The sequence below is a fragment of the Salarias fasciatus genome, chromosome 14 (genome assembly GCF_902148845.1).
Source record: "Salarias fasciatus chromosome 14, fSalaFa1.1, whole genome shotgun sequence".
In the NCBI taxonomy this organism is placed as follows: Eukaryota; Metazoa; Chordata; class Actinopteri; order Blenniiformes; family Blenniidae; genus Salarias; species Salarias fasciatus.
The window spans coordinates 30,861,381-30,885,522 of NC_043758.1; the positions used below are offsets into that span (position 1 = coordinate 30,861,381).

The following is a 24,142-nucleotide window of genomic DNA, read 5'->3' on the forward strand; positions in this document are numbered from 1 at the left end:
TTATGTCTGGTATAAAACGACATATATTTGCTTTAACAGGATAGTATCTATGGACAATCTTATAAAGAAATTCTTTTATTTTATTTGTGAGTATATACCTATGAGGCATTAAAAAGACTGTATTCCATTGTTTTTTATTCAGACAAACTGATCGATACTTACAAGATGGAGTTGAGATATATTCTAGACCACTTCTAATAAAATTATTTGAGCATTTTTTATCCAACAAATCCAAGCCATTTATGGAAATACAGCTCTCCAAAGCAATGAGTGTAGTGCTCTGAATGCTACAAGCAAGAACTTTTATATTGTAAGGAATTGATCTGATCAATTTATACAGCTTGATTGCACTGCTTTTAGCTAGCTTAATGGGTGATGCCTGCGCTGCAAGGTGAATGCAAACGATTAGGAATGGCAGATTCCACGTCTTGCCCAATGGTGGCTCCAAGATGGGCAGTTAGGGCCCAAGATGAAGTAGAGCTCCTGGTTTTGAGTGGAAAAAATTAACGCAAACACTGCCAAACTTTCCTAGGAAAATCACTCAGCACAGCAATTAAACATTTGCCTAAATCAGAGCAATGCGTGAGTAATGCGCTTCGGGGCGGCTGCAGCACAAAGCAGCCGTTTGTCTCAATGTGTAAATGTATCTATCGGCGATATTGACGCTGAAGGTCTCAATATAGGGTCATGAAAATGTACACATTCTTGATTTCAGGGTGCTATTCAATGATTAATGTATAGTTTTCGATCAGTTCAGTACAGTCTGACTTGATTTCTGTAGGATCTCTTTGTTACTGACTCGTATAACCTTCCAGGTTTGTTTCAGGCCTCTTTGATGGGAAGCATTTACACTCTTATCTGTCTTTGCTGTGAGATTCCATGTCTCACAAGTGCAGATGGCTGTAGGGAGCATCATGCTCACAAACACAGCCTGCTAACGGCACAGTTTGATCAGATTGGATGTAATCATTGGAAAACTACAGCTGCCTTTCCAATCCACCAGCTGTCTGTGTTGCCACTGTTAGTGACAATGCTTTCCATGTAAATAAAGTGATGAACTTCATCTAGTTCCTGTTGGTTCCCTCTGATCATTGCTGCTTGGAACCACCATCTAATTTCCACATTCCACTTCTAAGAATCCAGAATAACTGTTGGAATAAACCATGACCAGCCATTTCTCCTACTTTCTCTAACTATCAGTACTCAGTTTGATGCCGCTGCTCTTCAGTCCTTCTGCTTGAGCACTTTATAAGGAAACTTGACGGAGATGTTCCCCTCCGGACCCCTCCATCAGAGATCACAGGTTGTCACGGCCAGAGGACGGAGGTGCGGTCCGTCTCGGTCTCTCGTGCAGAGCGGTGTCAGCTACAGCGCTGCTCTGGACACGGCACCGCCAGACTCTCTTTGTGATCTCTTTTTCCCCGTCGCTGTCTCCTTCCAGTAAACTGGGGAACAAACATCTGCAAGACGTTTGTAAAGTCAGCAGGCTGATGGCAGAGACCTGAGGTGATCCGTGCTTGTGTATCAGTGTAGCTTGTAGTTACACTTACATGTTGTGTTTAATTGAAGCCACATTAAGCCCCCCGGGCGGAGTGGAGAACATTGCCCGGGCGAGCGCTCCTCTTCACTCTGCCCAGCTTGAAAATATCCCTGTGACAGAGCAGGAAAACAACCACGGTGGTTTTGATGGTAGCAATAATGCCGCAAAGTCTAAGTATCTACCAACCACAATCGCTCATATAGAGTTACTTGGCATTTGTCTGAGCTAATTGGTTGAAAGCGCTCTGCTGTACATATGTGTGTGTGTGTGTGTTTCTGCGCAGGGTTTAAAGTGTGTGGATGCATGAGCCAAAGGGGAAAATTAATCTCACTGGTGATTTCCATAAGGTTGAACCAGCGTTGACAGCACAAACTAAGTTGGATGGATGTTACTGTTGCGCAGACGGCGACCTTGACCTGTTTGTGTGTGTGTGTGTGTGTGTGCTGACCGATCGTCCTGCGCACAGGACTGTGAAAGTGCAAGTGCAAACCTATGCAGGCCACGTGTGAGACGAGTCTGGCTGGCCGCTGGAGCGTCACATGTCTGTGTTTTGACAAGCTGCAAGGGACCGAGGCGCCACGACAGTCCCAATAAAAGAAAAATAAAAATGGAGTTCCAGCACGTATGTTGGAGACAGCGCTGACCTGCAGGACGCCACAGCGGGGTGGGCTGCATCCACAGCTCAAGTCAGCCAATCAGAAACAGCAGTGACTTTCAAGAGCAAAACAGCTGATATCTTCTATCTTCCGGCTAAATGCTGCACGGTGTGTTTTTTTTTCTCGTCATGTTGACCCACAACGCGGCCCAGTGAACTAAAACCCGTGAATGTTTCACTTCAGTATTGTCCACAGCGTTGATTGTGGTGCAGAAACATAACCATCCATACAGACAACATGCTGTTTCAGCACAGGATCAGTGGATTACTAAACAGTATCCTAGTACTACTCTACCCACAAATAAAGTCTTCCAATATAAAAAGATAGCATGTTATTCAGAGAGTGTGCAGCCGCGACTGTCCTGAATAAAACTTGGCTGTTAACGCTACGCAATTAACACTTCGCCGTATGGACTGAGCTCTAATTTTATCACAACTTCACAGTCTGAGCCGGGCTGCTTTTGGTGACCACCTGGCGCTGGCGGTATTTTTACCCCCCACCGAGTTTCTTGTAAAACAAACAATGGAATCCGGTTTAATTTTAGTGATGGACAGATCGTTGACACCTCAGATATATACCAAGGCAGCGAGACGGAGAAGAAGCAGAATGGTGTGCTGCAGTGTGCCTGACCGTGCGGTCCTGCTCGCTCACCTCGATCTTTGCTCTGGAAACCTTTTTCCTCTTTGAACGGCCCTCTGGGGAGATATCATGTAGCAGTATTAAATCCATCCAGACGGGATTTCCCTTTGAAAAATAGATTTAATGCTTGAATTCATCAGCAATCTTTGCCTGATTGACTTTTCTAGTTTTTGGGAATTTCTCATTCCAAATTCTGTATGATAACTTAGCCATGTTTCTAACTTTAGAAAAGTCAGCAGTGTTTGCTGAAGGTTTACGACTGAAGCCGTCTGTTGACCCAGAGTCAATGAAAGAAGCAGCACTCAAGTGCAAAGCCTGAGCAAAGCTTCACAGTTACTGCTATATTGGGAGAAACTGTCAGTCATGACAGCATTTGGCTCTTTTATCATATCAAATAACTAATAGCAAGACACACTTACCAGTTAAAGCTAACTTATTGAGTATAAATTAGGCTCAATGACATTTAATAAGTACTTGTAGCGATATTGAGTATCAGCAAGAAGCTAAAGGTTAGTGCTTTTAAATAAGTGGCACTGGTGCATCCTGAGCCATTACTTTTCTTGCAGTGAGGGTGGAAATGCGATCCTGCAGCACAACCGTTGATAAAAAACTGGATTTTGTCATATTTCATTGCATTTTGCAGCAGTTAGTATTCTTCACAGTGCCTCATTGTTAAAATTGTTCTTGTTTCTCTTTATAAATACCAACTTTTTGGCATTTTGTTAAAAGAGATCAAATTTCTTCATAATACTTTCATACATCTTTGCTCCTAAGTAAAGAAAACCATTTGGAGTTGGCTAAAGAAAACATGTATTTAAAGTTTATTATGCTGTAATGTTCCCTGATCAGGCCCCCTCAGAGATAGAACGGGGCCGTTTGTGGCCCCTGGATGAAAATAAATTTGACATCTGTGACTGAAACTGCTGAGGCTTTTGCATTCACTGTTGCAGTTTTCTTTGTGACCTGAAAACGCTCAAACATTGTTCCTCCACAATTGGCTCAATATGCTACCCAGCCCGGTACAATCCTGCCCTCCTACATTGGAGCCATGCTAGGTTTTATAGCATACTGCTACCACCAGCAGTTAATTAGGGGAACAGCATGGGCCTTGCAGAGCTGTGAATTATATGTATGTGTACATCTTGTACTTCTTCTTGCACTTGGAGTGCAAACAAAGCAGGGAGGAGGAGGAGGTCATAAAATCATGATGGAGTAATGAGCTGTTAGTGGTGAGAAAAAAAAAAAAAATCTACAAAGGGTGCCGGCTCAAATTACCCAGAAAACTCATGAAGATTGAATCTCTACAGGACAAAATGAGCTCTTCTCTTAGCCCTGCTGCGAGCACAGCTTCTCTTACCAAGAGATGAGGTGATGTGCTCATTTTTACAGGAGGTCTTTTTGGTCACGGTCTTGTAGCAAAGCTCTTCTCCACATGACTCCTGTCTGCACTCGCCATCAGTCCCACGTCGGGACCGACGGCTTGCCCCCGTTTCTCAGTGGCCCACACGTGAATGACGCCATCTGCGCGGTTGTAAACGGTTTTCCCTGACATCTGGGTTGTCCCGATCTTAGCTCATTTACTGACAATGGGACCGTAAATGGGAATGAGCTAAGTGGCACCGCCGCACCGCCGTCACAGTTCAGTAGGTTTCTAGTGCAGCAGCAAAGTGGAATAATAAGTCCTGTGGTTGGATTCCTGCGCCAAGCAGTGAAGTCGCAGTTGGCCTCCATGGATGTCCAGAACCTCATAATGCAGTGTTTTCCTACCGGACTGAGCCGCTGTGGTAAATGGACTTCAGTCGGCCCTCCGTGAGCGTCCAGAGTCGTTCCTGCTAAATGCATCAGTTTGACGCACTGACCCGCAGGAGGAGACCATTTGCCAATGAGGTGAGGCAAAATACATGAGTGCTTATTAACGCTGCTCAATATATCCCAAATTTATTGTCATCAACAAATGCAATACACACACTGCAGGAAACTGACCAAAGCCACAATCAATGACTTTTCCTAATGTACTGTATTTATATGTTTTACTAACTGTATTCACATTCATTCATTGGTTCCTTGTTAGCAAGTTTTGCAAATTCTTTTACTGTGCTGGGTAACACAACTGATAAATAATTACAACATTGCCACCTAACAGCTGAAGATGAATAGCACGTTTGTGATTTATTTATTTATTTTTTTTTTTGATAAAGGCAGCTAGTTTCATGTTGCACTAAAACACTTTACTAAACAGAAAAGAAAAAGATCCAATTTTACGATTTTGATTAAAGCGATACTTCAACATTTTGGCAAATTGGCCCGTTTAGCGCAATTCATTAGTCATTTCGAACAGTATACTTACTTGTTTTGTGAGGGCGAGCTGTTGTTTATTCAGAGTTGAGTCGGGGAAGGTTTTCAGGACGGACACAATGGAAGTGGATGGTATTTTGGTTCCCCCTCGTCAAACTCATCAAATACAAAATCCAACAACCCCAAAACACTTTGGTGGGCAAATTATAATCCGCACATTCACTACGCTGTTAAATATTAATGCAAAATTACGAGATTGAGTTGTTTATGCGAAGATTGCTAAGACGGAACTACTTGTCTGGGCGTAGTGATTTCAAAAGAAAAAGTAGTTCCCAGTATTTGCTTCAGTGTCGTAACGCTACAATATTATTTGTTGGTGTTCCACAGCGTAGTGAATGTGCGGATTATAATTGCCAGAATGTTGAAGTATCGCTTTAAATGTGACTTGTGTGCTGTGGTTCTATATGTCTAAACATTTTCTTTTCTTGTAAAAGGCAAGATATGTTGGCCTGACCACTGTGTTGTCGAGCTCCTTTGCATGGCAGCGGTGGAACCTGGAAATGCAGGTTTTTTTGGAAACGACTCAGATGGTTAAAAGAACAATACGTTTACACTTGAAATGTTGTCCTAGCATCTCATGGCTGTTTCATTGGTTTTACAATGAAGTGAGAAAATGTATTGTGCTTTTGAGCAATCTGATCAACGAGAGCCACATCTGAAACCAACCATCCTGAGTTTTCGAAGGTACTGATCACACGAAACTGCCATGCAACCTGCTCCCAGGCTAACAGAATGGACTATTTCATCTCAAAGGACAATCAAAAACACATTAATGTGGAGCATTTTGGATTCAACCGCCGGCCCTGCAGTCAAAGGAGAGTCCTGTTTGCACATTTTTATCTCTAACCGGTGTTCCTTCTTACTGGAGCTTCCATCAGACTGCAGAGTCCTTCACTTTTAATCCCGAGGTCTATTATGCAACTCTGGAAAGTCTGAAGGCACCAATTAGGAATTAGTTGGTGCAAATCAAATGATCGGGCCAAAAATTTGGGAAAACTATCCTCTTTCAAATGACTAAATATTTTCATCACACATTCGGTGAAGCGCCAAAGCAACTGGAGCCCATCGGCACGCAGAGCGAGCGGCACCAGCAATGGGGATCGCTGGATTTGGATGTGCTGACTTCTGTTTATTGTCTCCTGTTTCCACGTGTTTTGCTCTGAAGAGGAGGTTGCAGAGAATCTTGCCCTTGGCGAATACATGTGGAGGCAATTTCAGAAGGACCTGTCTCTGAGTGCTAATGCACCACCGCAGCCTTTAAAAATGTGTTTATTTGCTGTTTTTGACCCTGTATGATATCTGGTCCGAGTAAACACACCCATCCTGTTCGAATCCGGAGATGTTTGTCCCTGCAGCTCCAGAGTTTTGAGGGGAAACTTTCCTGAATCAGTGGAAAGAGCTCCAATAAAAACCGATGCTCCTCATTACCGCGAGATTAAACAGGCAACATGGAGGGGTTTTTTTGTTTTTAATTGTTGCTACAAACTGGGGTTTGTGTACAAGTATTTATTGGCAGATGTAACAGTGAAACGAGCCATTAAGACTCACTGTCTTTGTTAAATAAGCCATGTCAGAGTGGACGTCCTGGATATGATTGTGTTTAGATGAAGAGATCCGAGAACATTTAACTGAGCTCTCCTCTGAAACTGATTAGGTTTTACTTCCACAAACTCTTCACAACTTTGGAGTTTGAGTTTGAAAATTAAATCAGCAGCAGAAGACAGAATGGAAAACCACGAAGAAGCCGGCTGAGGTCACTGACAGGTGAATGGAGAGTATTGATTTGTATGTAGGCTGGAGGGTGTGGTAGGAAACCTGAAGACAGCTGTCAGCAGCTGTATTTGACGTCTCTTAGTCACTGGGATGGAATATGAGCTTGAGCAAGTCCAGGTTAGTGACTCTACGGGCCTGATTCATGAAGATCCTTCATAAAAAGTCCTCTCGTGCTCTCAGTTCATTGCAGTTTGTCAGTGATCACCTGGAAATAAAACTGAGTGACTTAATGCGCACGGCTCTGTTGAAAGGACAAGAATTCTGTATTTATGTTTTCTTCCTTAAGTTCACCATGGCACCGAGGTTTGCTGCAATGCATAACTCTTGGAAATTGTTGGAGTATGAATTCCGTTTAAAGGAATTGAATTAGTGCTCATCTCATTGCGTGCTTTTCACTTGTAATCTTTTGAACTTTTCTCGTATCAAGGGCTTCATTTCTGAGCCGTGACCAGACGAACACCCCCTGAAAGAAGACTTCCGAGCCTTTTCTTCCTCTCTGCCGCGCTGCACCGCGGCTCTCTCTCTGGAACATCTGCAGGAGTGGAGCTCGGCATGTTGGTGGTATCGCTGTAGCGAGGCCAGCCAAGTGCACACGTGCATCCTTTTAACGAGGACTTTCTGTGCAGCCGTGATTAGAACACGTGTTTCCCGCTTGACCCAGATTGCCTGTTGCCAGGTACAACTCCCCCCGTCCTGAAAATGTCTCTCTTTGGCTGTATGGATCAGACGCTGATGAAGTCCAGTGCGAACTGTTCGCAGTGTGTCAGCATTTTGATCTGTTGATGGACAGTTTGTACTGTATTGCGCACTTTATATTTCCATTCATTATTTCTGCTCGTAGAATCAAAATCTGTCTCTGTAGTTCAGAAAAAGACAGTGCCGTCTGATATCTTTACACTCTTAATCGTGTGCAACAGTTATAGCCCTTCTCATTTTTAGATGCGCGGCTTTAAGCACTCACTGGGATAAATAAGTGCATTGTGTATTAATGTTTGAGACCATGTGGGATACATTTAGGCATTTAGAACGGGATTATATGGACAGCCTATAAATTTATTAAAGCCTCCACAACACATTAGTGAGAGTCTGATGCTTTTTTTTATAGCTGAAATTGATAGTCTGATAGTATCTGAAATAACTCCCGCAAACGTTCCTTTTGTTTTAGTTAATCTGAGCGTGGGCCTTCCAAGGTAATAAAGTTCACATGAGTTTGTCTTGTTTTTACTGGGGGTCCGTCTTGGTCTGAAGCCACATTTATGTGTAAAACCCAATTTTTACAGCGTTTCAAGTGAAATTGCATTGTTTTTGTGGTTTCTTTTGTTTACACAGAAATGGAAGAAACACTGGAAATGATTTGGTTTTCATGTTGGACCACCAGTGGGTGCTGTTGATTATTTTTAAAATGAAACCACAGAAACGTGTTGGCCCCGAGCATTTCCAGAAAGTTGTGTTTTCTCCGAGCACCATTGTGTAAACTGACAACCAAAACGCAACCAAAGTTTAGTGGTTTTTCATGACAAAATTGCCCTGTAAACGGAGCCTCAGCCCTACAAGCCTCCTAATAAGGTGAATTGGTTAAATAGATCATTACTTAAAAAACACAGCCCTGCTGAAAGTCGTCTTTCCTTCGACCTCGCTCCTTATTTGAGTGGATAAACATGGAGTCCACAGAGCGGCAGCTTAGATCATTTTGGGAGTCACAGAACCGTCATCTGGCGAGTTTGAGCTTCGCGTTGAGCTAAAAAAAAATAACCAGACTTACTGTAAATTCAGCTTATTATATTCAATTATTTCATAATTTTATTGAATTATTTCCATATTAAAGTGCATTGCTTGTTTTTTTGTGGATAATTCCAGTTTATATTGGATTCAAAAGTATTTCTTTGCACCACTATTTTTTTCAAAAAGCTGTTAGCTATTTCCAATTTAGGCTATTAACTGCGTTATGTAACAATTAAAAAATGTCAGAGAAGTTGTCTGTATAGCATTGCGGTTATTTACTCCTTTAATGAAGTGAACATGTGTTACTTTTTGTGGAGTAGTTTCATAATGTGTTGTTGTTACATAACGTGGCCTTACATGGTTTTTAGAAGAAGACCAAGCTTGTTCCTGCGCGCAGCTTTCTGCCGCCAGCCTGAGGTCGCCTCAAGCTTGCTTTTTCCAGCGCGTCCCGTTAGGTAACAGCTGGGATGTGTATTGAGGGATTTTTGCAATATTTTGTGTAGAAATCAGTGTTTAGGAAAAAAGAAAAAAAAAACTCGGAGGAGAAATCCTCCTTTGATTCCAGCTGGAGGAAGCAGGAGATTATATCACTGCTGAAATGAAGAAAATCAACGTTCCTGTCAGCGATTTTCTGCGTGCTATGTGAAGAATTCGTGGCTCACACAAGTATTTTCACTTGTAAAGTCATCATCACTCAGACGAGATCAAAAAAAAGAAAAGTTTAGCGTAAAGCAGAGACTCAGAAACGCCACATTCGGGCAGAGTAACAAAGGAAAAAGGAAGAATTGGTACACAAGCAGTGTTAACAGACTTTGTGCAGAGCTAGCACGGAGGTTGACAATAATACAGAGGCCAGAGCTAACAGTCTGTCTCTCGGCTGCAATGAGAAAAGAGACGCAAAGATACCAGTATCAGGTATCAGGCTTCACCTCTTTACTCCTCCAGAGACGGTCTGATCGATGATCTGAAGGCGTCTCGGTTCAGTGAGAATGAATGTTTTACAAAGCGGCGATTAGCCTGATGATTTCCATAGGTTCTTTTATTATTAAAGGTCGGTGATTTTAACACGGGGAACCCTCAAAAGAGGCTCAAACATTCTCGATGTGCAGCAGCCTGGAAGCTATGGGGAGATGCGAGTGTTGTACAGATTTACAGTGTTGTCTCTAAAGTGACCGTGCTGTCCCCGACAAACTGTAAATTAGTCCGGTCGGTGTCGCCAAGCCTCAGCCCGTTATTGACCGGAGCCTTCAGTGCGCTCTGTTCCCCCCATTCGGTGTGATTGAGTGAGCCGGTTTCCCACGGGCACGAAATGTTCAGGACTGAGACATCAGTGTCCACCTGCCCGCACGGAAATACGTGCCTGTTACTGGGGATGAGCCGGGCCTCCGCCGGGAAACGGCTCCACAATGTGATCTATGTGGAGAATCTGTGTTTCCTTTCGATCAGCGTTTCAGGCACGTCGGTGTAAACATGTCACAGAAGCTATTAAAAGGCTTACATTTCATTTGTGAAGCTTGTCAAGTGTTTTTCATGCCTGTGTTACAGGGCAACATGACTTCTTACTTTTGATTGTTCGAAAATCTGATCGAAAAAGGTGTTGTTTTAAGAAGAACTCAAATGAATCATTGTAATATTTATTACTGGGTAATTTGCTTATCAAGTTCTTTTGTCTTTAATCATGAGATTTGTATCCCTTTATGGGTTTGTTGAGTCTCTCAGGTCATTTTATCAGTGAAATTATTCCTCTCGGCACTTAGCTGTTACTACGGGTTTTCTGGACTCCGTACATCAGTTACTTCCTCATCAAAACTTCAAAAAGTGAAGTGAAGTCGATCTTTGAGCTGTTTTTTTTCTTCTCAGATCTTCAACGTGTCAAACTGGCCTCACCGTGGCTAGCTAGCAACGAGCTAGCAGCTAGCTAGCAGCATGGTTGATGCAGAGTAATGTCCAAAGTGTTGCTTCATGTGTTTGGTGGAGATTAAAGTTTAGCTTCATGTGGTTTGTTCAGGTTAGAATTTTGGTTCATGTTTTTGGTCCATTGCTCACTTTCATGACTGTTGCACCAACTGATGATGATTTCCAATATCTTTGTGGCTTTCGAGTCTGTCTGTGGTCGTTTTAACTCACATTGTTAATGGTTTGGGTTTCTTTCTGATCCTTTTGAGTTTACTTGTGGCTCACTTTAATGTTCCTCTGGTTGTGTTCGAGCGTCTTTATGCTAGCATTGAGCCTTTTCCAGCAGTTTCCAGTCACTTTCGACCTTTTCCTGATCGCTTTTTCATCTTTTGCGGTCCTTTTGAATCACTCTGTCAGTTTGAGGTTTTCTTTGATCGCTTGATGAAAATCCTTTCAGTGAAATGTCACAGCATGAAAAGGCCTTCAGACAGCGAGCCTCTTTTTGTTGTGTTCATTTCGCTTGAACAACAGTCCAAATCCAGCAGATCCTTTACATCACTGCAACGCATTAGCTTCATACTTTCCAATATTTTAGTAAAAATCCTCAAATTGGTGTGTAGGTCTTATTTGTGATGTTATTGAGTCCTTTAGTAACTAATTTTCCTGATTTTCCAACTGAAAAAATCCAAATCCGCATCGGTATTTATCATCTGGATTCCTCCGCGCTGTTATGAAATCCCAACACGTTCAAGCATTGAATACAGTGGAAACGGAAAATGGTGGCTGGCGCAACAGCGCCAGTCAGAGCTCAGCAGTGTGGTAGAGTGGCCAAAACAAGCTAATGAAATAACTTCATTAGGGGCCACATGAAGTGAGCAAAAGAAGCAGAACATTAGGCCTGGAGGGAGGTCCCTGTTTCTTTTTAACGCGGCTCTGAGGTTTCTAACAGTGTTGCATAAGAGCATCTGTGTGGAGTTAAATTTTTTCAGAGAGTCAGCAAATCCTGCGAACTTCTTACTGGGTCTGAAATTATCTTTAATCTTGAAATGATCTCAAACGCCCAATTATTTACCCGTAATTAGTTATTATTGTTGTTTTTTTGGCCTCAGACCAACTTCAGGCATCGACGTAGAAGTTAGTTTCTCTGGCGCGGACGATGCTCGGATGCCTGAGCTACATGGCGCTGTTGTTTTTAGCTTTTATTTGGTGCTTTAAATAACCATCCTGGTTCAGTCTGGGTGGCAGCTGCCCGTGTTTCCAGTCCCCGAGAGGGTAAAAGACTGGTGTGAAAAAGGTCAACGCACAATGAATCAGGGGTCACCAAGCCTATTGGGTTTACTCATCACAAGATCTCAGACTTTGAGACCCGCTTTTAGTGCGAGACGGTGCCAAGATCGGGCTCTTCTGGCACTGCTGGGACTTTCAAATCTTCGTGGGAATGCACTTTGGAATCAGTTACATGTGAAAGCTACGACTGAGCCGGTGCGGAGACTTATCGAGACCCCGTCAGGTCAGGCATGAAGACGAGGTCGCCACACACTGAACCTGTGAAGTCAGGAGGTTAACCAACTTCTGCCAAGGTCAGAAATCAAGCGCTCTGTCAAAGAGGCTAATCAGAGGCTAATCCGCGTCATAAATACACAGCTCAGATGAGTTAAAAGGTGATTAAGGATAAATTAGGGCAGAGTTGTGGCGCCTTGATGCCTGCTGGAGTTCAGAGGGTTTGTGTGTCTTGGAGTGTTTAGATTCTGTTGCTCGTGATGAGCTCTGAGCTCATGAAAGGTTTCTCAGCAGCTTCATTAGAAAATGGCCCCGCATGCCTTGGAATAACCCGATCTCGAAGCTTTATCAAAATCTTAAGTCTTACTTGAAAAGCAGAGGCTGTGTTGAACTAGGAGCTGGTTCCACATGAGAGGAGCTCAGTGGCTGAAAGTTCTGCCTCCATTCTAACTTTAGATAACTTCCAATCAGCAGCTCTCTAGAAACCAGGTGTTCTGCTGGGTAATATGGGACTTACAGCTCTTCAAGACACAATGGAGCCTGGTTAGAAAAAAATCTCCTGACTCGGGTTTGAATCCTTTCAGGTGGCTCGACGTGAGCGTGGCCAACCTGACGTCTCCCAGGTACTGGGCGGCCTACCTGCAGGTCATCCAGGAGGCCGTGTGGCCCGGCGGGTCGCTGCCCGTCCTCCCCCGGCCGCAGCGCAGCCAGCAGCAGAGGGACGACACCAGGCAGCAAGCGTTACGCTGTCTGATGAGGCTCCTGCCAGGTCTGCACACACACCTTCGCTTCAGGATGTCATCTGAATCTCTCTGATATGATCCAGACTGTAAACCCCTGCAGGACGAGCAGCTCACCCTCCACCCGTGTCTCCTCTCCTGTAGATCTGGTGTCAGACTTGTTGGGCTCAGATAAGTACAGATTCAGCTGGCAGACGGCTCTGGACTCCTTTCAAGACCCCCACATCAACAGGTGAGGACGCACCGCACATCACACACTCCTCAGCGACCGCTGCTCCGGCAGCTGCAGTGGGACTGGAAACTCATCAGGAGTCGAGGAGAAGGTGAAAGTCTGCAACAGGATAAACAATGTGTGAAAGTAGATGTGGTTTCTCACGTTCCTCAAACCAGATTCATTTACTATAAACTACACAGGAAACGTTAACTTCGTTATGATGTTGTTTACGTCTGCTGTATAGGATTTACCACGGACTAGATGATCTGAGTCAACAAAATAATGATAACTCTTGTTCCTTTCTTGCCTCAAACTCCGTCATTTATTCCATTTATTCGTTATTGACTTTTCAATTAAATTATATTTAAGGTTCAAGAAGGTCCAAAAGAAAGACAAACTTTATTTTCTATATATATTTTTCCAAAGTCAGAGAGTAACTGAGTTAAATAACCATGATCTCAATATTTACCAAAATAATTGGGATGTTTTGAGCAGTCCTACCTTTTGTTTATTGAATTTGGTCCATGTTGGGTTCAGTTTATGGAAGAAAGAGTGAATTTCATTGGAGTGAAAGTAGACATTGTGATCCCTAAATTATTTTTTTTTTCCCCCTAATTAAATAAACCTATGTGAAGCGTTTCCACAGACGGAGGCAACGCAGAGCAGCCAGGACTCAGAGGTTCAGTGTGACTGTAGTCAGACGGGTTGGGAGTGTGTTTCTGGGGATCTTGGACCACTTGTGAGGTCGGACTCTGGTCAGGTTGGCCGTAGTGGTGAAACCCTTCGCTCTGTGCGACTGACGCCCATTTGTCGTTTTTGTTGTCAGAAACTTGGTGTACTGTATATTCGACCTGCTGCTGGAGGTCCTGGTTCCTGAGATCCCAGAGGAGGACTTCCAGAGAAGCGTCCTGCAGACTCTCTCCAAGAACCCCGAGAAGCTGCTGGCGTGAAGGAGAATCCCCCCGGACCCCCCAACCCCCCCGACCCCCTCGCTGACCGTCCATACTCCTCCGTCCTCGCCGTGACCTCCTCGGGTCGCCCCGGCTCGCTCTCCTGTTATGTTTTGATGTCGTGGCATCCGGTACACACACACACACACACACACTGAAACACTCATCAGCTTTGATTACACGTGAGCACCTGGTTTGTGTCTGCTGTACCAGTGCGAGGTAAACACAGTCCTGCTTCCACTTTTGGCCGAAGCGTCTTCAGATGCTCCTCACACCTGCTGCTCTCGTCTGGAGGAGCAGGGCTCTTAAAGCTGGCAGCGCTCAGCTGGGACCCAGCATCCACGCTCTCCTTCCTGCTCCGGCGTCCCTCCGGCTCCCTATATAGAAGCACACATGCTAACCCGACTAAAACCCGAGCCTTCCTGAGGGATCTCCGACCGCCGTCTGCGCTGGTGATTTAACGCGCGGGCGTCCAGGTGTAGCGGGGAAGCGGCCAGAAGAGGTTTTTACTGTCTTTCCCACATCAGACGTCACGGGGTTTTTTTAACAATCCCCTCGGAGAATCGAGCGCACAGTTAATGTCCGGACGATACACGACCTGCGGGAACAGATGCACACGGTGAGAGACTTCACTGGAGTCCGCTCACGCAGAATTTAAAAGCATCTCTTCACACGTTATGACTCCAATTCAGTGATCATATGCTGCTCACTCATTTGTAATTTGACTCCAGCCTCATTAAACTTCTCATCAAGGGTCTTGAGCTCTGTTTTCATTTGGAAAATTTGGACTCAACGCCTGATTTCTTTCAACTTTTTTTTTTTTAATGCAGTTGAGTTGAATTAATCAGATTTCTTGTTTTTCGTGCAGTTTATTAATCGAGATGATTCCAAACGTTTCAAATCGACGATACTCCTACTGAATACTTTAACTGTAGAATCACGTGAACTTTCCGGAGCTCCGCCATAACATGTTCGTAACGCAACTTCTTATAAAAGTATGTCACTACGTGAATCATTCCTTCAAACCACTGAAACTTACTGAAAACCAATCTGTTAATTGTCGTCTGCTTGTAAGACGTGTTGCCGACGTCATTCCGATGTTCCCATCATTCCGTTGTTTGCTGTCGTCAGTAAATAGTTCCTGTTATCTGTATCTATTTATCAACACATTGGAGAGTCGTTCCAGATCGTGAAGTATGTGCGAGATGTGCCATTGCTGACTCCTCCCTTGGTTTCTGCCTTACAGACTGAAGTGATGAAGTCTGAACTCGCCTTAGGAGAAGATAAGCTCTAACTTAAAGCTCAATGTTGTTTTTCCCTGAATGTGGAAACTGTTACTCGTTGTAAAGATTCAGTTTTCTTCTTTTATTGATTAAGGAATCCATGTACTGTGTGTCTTTTTACTGTGTAATTTTGAGAAATTGTGTTTTTCTTTCATTGTGATCCTTTTTCATGCTGTTATTTTATCTGGTTTTGTTATAAAGTTTTCACAAAATCAATGTGTTTCACAAACAAGTTCTGGATTTAGAGTTTATTTCTTGGCAGATGTACACTGCTTTGGCTCATCTTTAGGTAAAGACATGAAAACTCAACCATTTTAATGTTGAGTGGAACAGATTTCTGGATTATTCATCCAGGTTGTGATTATCATGGAATCACTGATATTTTGCCTCTAACTGATGAAGCGTATTGTGAAAGTTAACAGATCTGCATTTGATTTGACCCCCGACCCCTGAGATCTATAGTAGATCTTCAAAATGGTGACCGATGATGATGATGATGATACGATGAGTCACATTCAATCAAATCGCCACAAGGTAATGAAAGGCAATAAACTCCAAAATCAGCTCAAATCCCTAAATATTTAAAACATCTCAAACAGATCAAAGTGATAAAAGGACTGGAAAAAAAAGCACCAGACTGTTCCTCTCCTGATTATCTCATTTCCAGTGATTTCCGTCTTGTTCATACATGTAGATTTTGTGAAAATACAAAAAAGCATTAACTTATGAAGTTCGATAACTGAACACTCTCCTGTCTACTTCTCCTGAAATGTTTCTAAACTTCTGTTGTTTTCTCTTCTGTGAATGTTGGATATTGGATTCCTCTTGTTGGGGGCCTTTCATGCGTATGTTAAATATAGGGATGCACCGATACCACTTTTATGAAGTACGAGTACTAACCTTTAGCTTATTGCCGACGCAAGTGCTTACTAAATGCAAAGCTTAATTCATACTCCATAAGCAAACCATCCATCTGCACCTCCAGCTGCCTGCACAGCGTTACAGTATCAGCTCTGACACCTGGCTGGTATCGGTATCGGTGCATCCCGAGTGAAGTTCTCCACGTATCACTTGGTGTTGCTCTCTTTCACAGTGACCGTTCATCCCTCTCTCCTCCGTCTTGTTCCTCGTGTTTCTCTGCACTCTGACTTGTAAACACGTAGCCGTCTTTAATCCTTCGCTTCTTGTTCCTGAGCACACTTTCAGGACGAAAACAATAAAGTTACCAAACATGAGTTATTAAATCTACAACTGTTGTTCACACTCATTATTTTCTTGGCCCGAGGTGAGCGATTGGTTTTACAAGAGGCTGGTGAGAGTTATGCTTTACGAGGTTTTTGCTGTAACTGTCTGGAGGTTCGGCAAAGGCCCGGCCAGCCTCTCCGGGATCATACAAGCATTCCATATTATCTTTATTTACCCACGTTTGTGTGGCCCTCTAAGTCCTGTCAGCTCCACACTGACTGCTTATAGCCTGCAGAAGGTTTGTGGAGGGAGATGAAATAATCAGGATCAGCAGCACTGCTTGGAGAGTTTCCTGTCAAGCTTTGCCTCCTGAACGGCAGACGCTGAGAAGTGCTCCTAAATTAGATTTAGAGACAAAAATGTAAACAAGAGCTGAGAATTGAGGCATCAAGTTGGATAACTGTGATTAAACATGAGCTTTTTGGTTGTATTTTCGCTTTCTAGGAAACCTAATGTATACAGCTGAATTAGTTCTGGTCAAATCTGAGATTTCAATCCTCGCCTGACCTCTGATGCACATCGAGGACACCTTGAACAGGAACCAAGACCGAGATAAAGTATGAAAACCTCACATTTTTGAGACTGACAGCCGCGCCGCTCCAGACGGACGATGAGGCATCGTGACGATGTCTGCGGTCTGGTGTGGAAACGTGAGACTGGAGGGTCGACGTCGCGGTCGGTGTCGGGGAATCCACAACGGCTGAGTCGGCTCCTCACCAGCCCATGGAAACCAAGCAGAATGAAGAAATAAGAAATAAAACTACCAGTCAAGATGACGGGCTGTGACAGAAGTGAGAGGATATGTGGGGTTTTCAGGATTATGCAGCATCTCGTGTCGGTCTGCTACTTAAAAAAACACAACACTTTACACGGTGACCGATGGAAGACCTCGGACTGGGCAGACGTCCATCCAACTCGCTCTTCTCAGGCTGGACGAGCTGCTTTGAGTTTGAGGCACCGACAGGAATAGACGTTACTGGACCGTGACAATTCATCCCTGTTCCAGCACTTCTACATTATCAGGTCTTAGTGAGTCTTAATAGTTTGGAGGGCGGAGGGCCGGCCGAAGCCGCGGTGCCAGTAAAAGCCCCGCTGTGGAGGATTCCTGGAAGTCTATTCAGGGTCCAGCTCGGTGGTCTGCTGATCGACAGCAAACCGCAGGCAGGATATTAAAGCTGAGCACCCAAACAAAGCCAGTAAACTCTGAATTACCGAGCTGATCATTGAGATGAAATGCTGCTCTGCCGGTTTGCCAGAACTCGGCAGGTTTTACATGAAGTGGCTCTCTAAGAACAAACACTGCGGCCCGGACGGCTTTGCTTTGATTCCCAGACGGCGATAAGTGATTTGTGGTTGAGTGGCTGCCTCGAGTCGTCGAGCGAGTGGGAACACTTTCCGATGGAGGCTGAACCCTCGGCAGCCTGCCGGTGGGGGGCCGAGCCCTCTTTGTGTGTCCGGGTGGGGGGTGGGGGGGGGGCTCACAGCGTCGCTGTAGCAACAGCAGGTCTGAGAAGGAGCTGCTTCCACAGGCATAGTCTGGAGGGAGTCTCAGGTTTCCTCAGAGACAAGTCATCTTCGCTGATAGACACACACACACACACATACACACACTCGAATCACTTCAGTTTCAAATAAAAACGGTATTAACAGTTGTTTGAAAGGTGATGCAGTTTGCTTTGGATGTGACATTCTGGACAGAACCTTGGCTGCTCCGGGACTCTCCCTGGGCCACCTCACATCAGACTCACTGTCTTCACCTGGGGAGAACATGCAAACTCCACACCGATATGCCCTGCCAGTATTTGAACCTGGATATTCTCAAAGTGTGGTGAGAGGGGCGAACCACTGCACCATCATGAGACCCACTATGAATTGTGGGAATTGTGTGTTTTGCAGTGTGCAGTACACGTCTGGAGCGCGTATAAACACCACACTGAGTGTTCTGTCGGCTGTAGGCTGATGGAGGAGCCGTAGCATCGCTGCACAGGTGGTTTTAGGCCTAATCTTTGTTTATCTTTTGTCTATGGAGTTTAAATTAGGCTTTATGGGATTGTATAACTTCCTGTATTGTATCTTAATATCTATCTTAGTACTCATGTTTTTAAAAAATGGTAAACAAAATATGTATCCATGCTTTTTTTTTGTAATTTAAAACTCAATTCTAAAATTAAATATTGTAATCTTACCATAGACTTATTGTAATTTACTTCTTTGGCCACCTTCACAGACCACCAGGTGGCTGAAGTTCACGTTTTGGAAATGATTTTTCCACTGTCCGAAGCTACTTCATGTTATCGAGGGATCAAATCAGCAAACCCAGCTACAGGGGCCACTTGAGGATCTTTATCTTCTCCGTAATGGCTCTATGAAGTTTTCAGAAAATAATCATGTTTTGATTTTTCTTTTATTTGCTATTCCTCATTGATTTTCAAAAATAGTCCACTCTCCAGTGTAAAAACAAAGAAGGTAGAACAGTGAATCAAATAGCCACAAGAGCTGGAGCTGCAACAAAATGGCTGAAATAGAAAAAAAAGATTAAATTGAAATGGAAGTTTTTGGGGAAAAGAGAAAGAAAAGGAGGAAATATGAAAAAAACTGAAGCAAGCAAAAAAAAAAAAAAAAGAATATGAAAAAAATACACAAATGAAGTCAAAAAACTGAAATGAAGAAAAAGGAGGGTAAACGGTCAGTGTATCTAGAATAAACAGGAAACGCACCGCAGATATAAACAGGTCAAGAGACTAAAACATACACAGTGCATCAAAAGACTAAAGTGGGAAAATAAATGAAAACATAAATCTCTAAAATTGGCTCTAAAAGCTTCAAATGTAACAAAATGTGTCCAAATTCTATTCAAAGCATTTCTTGAATGCACTCTCAGTTTGTGTGTGTGTGTGTGTGTGTGTGTGTGTGTGTGTGTGTGTGTGTGTGTGTGTGTGTGTGTGTGTGTGTGTGTGTGTTTGTGTGTGTGTGTGTGTGTGTGTGTCTGCATGTTTTCACTCTTCACTGCTGATCATTAGCAGGTTTTGTGGCTCCAGACAAATTATGTTTGGTGTAAAACAGAGACGAAGGCCCGGACTCTGGACTGGACGTCCTGAATTCTTCTGCTGTTGATAACATTCATCTGTCCTGCTTTAACAGAGTCTGGTGGATGGGTGGGCTGCGCCACAGCGCCCCCTGCTGGGAAGACCTCTCTGCTCCCACCGAGCTGCTCTGAACACACAGAAGATCCGCTGCAGAGGGAAGAGGTTGAAAACGCAGCCGCTCAGGAATCGATAAAAACATTGATTTCATTTAAAAGCATCAATTCCTCAGCAGTGAAATACAGTTTCAAATCATACATGACGCTCTGTGAATGTGTGAGTTACATATGTGACCACGAGATGGCGCTGCATTCAACCTGAACAGTTGCAGTCAGTTTGTGAAGCAGCCACAAGGGGGCGCAGCAGACCAACGAACACCAATACACCTGTCTGTAAAGGAAAATGCATCACGTCCCTGAAGGTCTCTGGAATTACTTTTTTTTTTTGTTAAATAAAATATTCATGTGTTTTTCAGACTTTGTGTCTCTCTTTATGTCATTTTTATTCCTTGGCTACATATTTCTTCTTGCAGTTTGAATTTCAATGTGGTCTTCTTTATGTAATTTTAAAAGTGTTTCAGTCAAAAGGTGCTTTGAAGGTAAGTTTCTTTCCCCTCTGCTGTTTCCTCGTCTTCCTCTCATCTTTTTCTTTGATCCAGGTTTGTGTTTTCGGTCGTCGTGATGCGTTCGGCTCTGACTTCTTCCCCCAGTCTGTCTGTCAGTCTGCACTCTTGAACTTTCTCTAAAGAAAGGGTAAAAATCAAGAAAACTCCACAAGGTACAAATATTTTTTACTGCTCAGTCTGTCTCACTTTACAGGATTATATTCGTATTTATAGTATAGTATTTATGGTAATTGTATATACGTTATCGAAATATATTATCTTGTTAATTAAAGCTACAGGTAGGAATGCAGATGACACATTCTGCAGAATGCCACAATTTAAACGTGATGTTTTAAGGTTTATTGGAAGTGTTGGCGATGTGAGCACTGATATTAAGGTAAAAATTAAACAGTGATGATCACTCTGAACTCTTTATAGCCTCCCTTTACACGAGGAATAATGAAAACGTAAAAACTACTTTTTTTCTTTTTCTTTTTTTTCTGGAAAGTTTGGCGTTTGCACAGCAACCTTTGAAAAGAGATGCAGTTACCATGCCAGGTCACTAGTTGGTGCTGTTGATATCATGAAACCACTCTCATAAAGCTTCAAATTAATCTGAAGACCTCTGCTTTTCAGACATTTACGATTGAAAGCAGCGCTTCCGCTTAGTTTCTGACAGTTTGTGTTGCTGTCAGAGACAAAAGTGAGTGAAACACGATGAGAAGGATGACGAATCCTTGTGGAAAAAAAACAGCGTTTCTGAGAACGTGAGTGATATTTTTGGCGGCTTTAGCCAACGCCGCTGCTCCACGTTCTCGCTCCTTCTCTCCATGACTTCATTGTCTGACGGAGCAGAGGTTTGGTGTGGTCAGGCCTGATTTCCCCAGACGCCCGACACAGCTCTGTGGTGAAACAGTAACAAACACAGCGCGGGCGGGGGGATTCATTAGGCTGCAAACACAGCTGCTCAGGCTGATGTGTCTGCTCGCCGCTCTCCCTGCAATGCATTCACGTGTACATCTGTTTCCACAGGTTTACTGTAAACCTTCCAAATTAAAAACAAGCAAATGAAGGGAAATAGCTGAACGCAACAATATAGTTTCTTTTTTTTTTTCTTTTTCAAGTAGCCGGGGTTTCTGTAGCTCACAGATGTGGAGCCACATGTTGGCGTTCAGCGCCTCTGCAGTGGCTCCATGAAGCTTTTACACGTTACATGTGAGTCAGAGTTTTTGCTATGTCCGTTTGCAAAAGGACTCTTGTCATTTAGCTGGATTAGAAAAGGTCTGAAGCTGAACGTGTAAATGTGCCTTTTGGACCCATTTTACGCAGCTATGCTTCAAGTGAAAACTGCATTGCTCTTTGTGTTTTTGTGTCTGTTTCCACAGAAAACAGTGTAGTTTCACGCTGGGCCACTAGGAGGCACAATCAGAATTAACAATGGGATGGACAGACAACCATGCACAGAAGCAGCAGTTCCCCGTTTCCATGGAGACGGACCCTGAGAGTTTTTCAAAAAGTTCCACGTAGGGATCTGTTCTTAAAACTTTGCATTTTCACTGAGTCCGAGCAACATCGTAATGCAAACAGACTCCCAAAACACAGCAAAGGCTTTGTGTTTTCAATGGAAATCACTGTCATGTAAACTGGGCCTGCATTTATTATGACAGTGATCGTATCACATCCTTTATATTTGGTGGATAAAGTACGTGTAGTTTTTACAAATGTTGTGATCTGATGATCAGTCAGTACAACATAATGATTCAGTGTGAAATGACTGTTTTGCATTTGGCACTATGCAAATAAAACTGAACTGAATTTAATTTCTACAGTACCGAATACAACCCACATCGGGATCATAGAGAAAAAAGTTTCTATGTGATTTTTACGTGACATGATATATGCAGCAAAATGTCGGGGTCGTGAAGAGATCTGACCTGATGCCGCCTCGGTCCCTGGAGGCCGGCGGCACATCGGCGAGGTCGACGCCGCTTCACATCACCTCCGAGTGTCAGGACCAGCCGCGGAAGCAAAGAGCAGCTTAAATTAATCAGAGGCTCTTCAGTTGTCTGTCTGAGTGTTCAGCCTGAACTCTTGACCTCAACAGACAAATCTGCACAGAGCTGTTTTAGATGACAACTATTTCAAATGAAATCACAAAACTTTTGGTGCATTTTTGGAGTCCGTTCACACAGTCATGACACTGACAGCCTCGAACTTTGCATCATTTTGGAGACAGCCCCCAAAGTGGAACTTTTTGAAAACACTCAGGCTCCATCGCTGTGTAGACGGGAAAACAGCATTTTCTGAAAACAGTCAGGGCCTTATCTGTTTATTAACACTGCTACTCGTAAGTAGTTCTTCTTCACATGCGTGATGTCCAGATCAGGTTCAGGGCCACGAAGATGGAAACCACACTGGGTAGTGCACCGCTTTGTGAATTTATAGTTGGTCTGTTTACAGTTCTTTTGCTCCACACACCGATGTCAATCAAAGTGCACAAGAGCTGGTTTGGAAATGGACTAAAACTCGCTCCTCAAATGGTCTTGACCCCTTGACCCCTAAGCATGATTTCCAGCCTTTTCTCCTGCAGCCAGGGGAAGGTAGGACCTACTCTGCTGAAATGACATTTTGTTTTTGTGTTTTCATTTCTTGGGCCACAAGTTGTCGCTTTTGGTTGTTTTTGGAATGAAGCCACACACACGTGCAGAGATCAATGCTCTATAAACATTAACAATGAGAGTCAGACGACCAAGCTGGTTCGTTATTATGGTGACTGCCAACTCTAAAACTATCAAGTCCCAGGAGAACATGGACTGGGAGTCATGACACTCTGGAGGAAAATGTTGTTATTGTCCATCCACTCATCCATGATCCGAAGAATAATTCATTATGACTGCGGTTCCACAGGCTCTGTGGCAGCAGTTGGGTCTGAAAATGATCATTTTTATCCATTTCCATGAAGATCAAATGTCCCATCTTATCCCCATGCTTGCTTGAAAGCCTTTTTTGTCAAAACACCTCCTGCCCTGTCTAAAAGCTTCAGGTATCTGCATGAACACAGAAGTGAAATGGACTCTGATTCAGCTCAACACCATCTTGATTGATGCAGCTCAGAGGCGCTGGAAGGTATCGGAGTGTGTGAGCTGTTTATCATGTTGAGTAAAGTTCGTGGGCAGACCTGGCGGCTGCTGACCGCTTCCGGCACTGCATGCAACATTAGCTCAAACCCATCTCTCCGTGTGCTCACTTCTACTGTGAGTGTTACTGGAGGCTCGTTACAGACGTAATGACTCTCGACGCCGTTTGACTGATGTGCTGCGGTGGAGGACCCGGACAAGTGGCGGAGCGCCTCGCTGATCCCAGCTCTGAACTGTCTGTTCTCCTGCATTTTAATAGATTAGCCCTCCATCTCATCACTTCTCCATTTTGCTCTCGTTCTCTGCTGGAGTACTCCGGCTTCCGCCCGCCTCCGCGAGCGACCGCTCAGGCCTCAGCTGTTCTCTGCGATCTAATCATCGGAGAGGGAATAGAGGGAGCGTGCCGGAGTCCTCAATTGAAATGTGCAGATTAGATAATGAAGGGCTGTTGTTCTGAGGCTGACCGGACCACCTATTCTCTCATCTATCCCACCATCTATCATCTATTTGCGCTCAGTTGGGGCCTCAAGCGTGAATGGGAGCAGCTGCTTTCATCTCACGATCTATTACAGTCATTTTAAGAAGGACGAGGACGGGTCTCTGTGGAGGGGGTTTATTCAGGGTTCTGTTCTCCTATAAAGCAGCTTTTCTCCCTGGTTGGTGAAGTGAAGCCTCGTTTCAGCCTTGTTAAACTTTCAGTTTGTTATGAGAGAGAGCGGGTGTCCTGCAGGATTGGGATAAGACCCCATCTTTCCTCACACAGGTTACACAACTTGTTGGAAACAGAAGGGTGATCCCATGTGGA

General features: G+C 43.8%; 1 protein-coding gene across 1 annotated transcript in view; it reads left to right on the forward strand.

Moving 5' to 3' along the window:
• The window catches only part of snx19b (sorting nexin 19b), a 44,014-nt gene extending 27,529 nt beyond the window's left edge, over nucleotides 1-16,485 (forward strand). Inside the window, exons 12-14 of the mRNA XM_030108200.1 lie at nucleotides 12,666-12,850; nucleotides 12,966-13,053; nucleotides 13,862-16,485. Coding sequence (XP_029964060.1) covers nucleotides 12,666-12,850; nucleotides 12,966-13,053; nucleotides 13,862-13,985 — 397 coding nt within the window. The 3' untranslated portion in view covers nucleotides 13,986-16,485. The remainder of the gene's footprint in view (nucleotides 1-12,665; nucleotides 12,851-12,965; nucleotides 13,054-13,861) is intronic.
• Nucleotides 16,486-24,142: the final 7,657 nt, after the last annotated feature.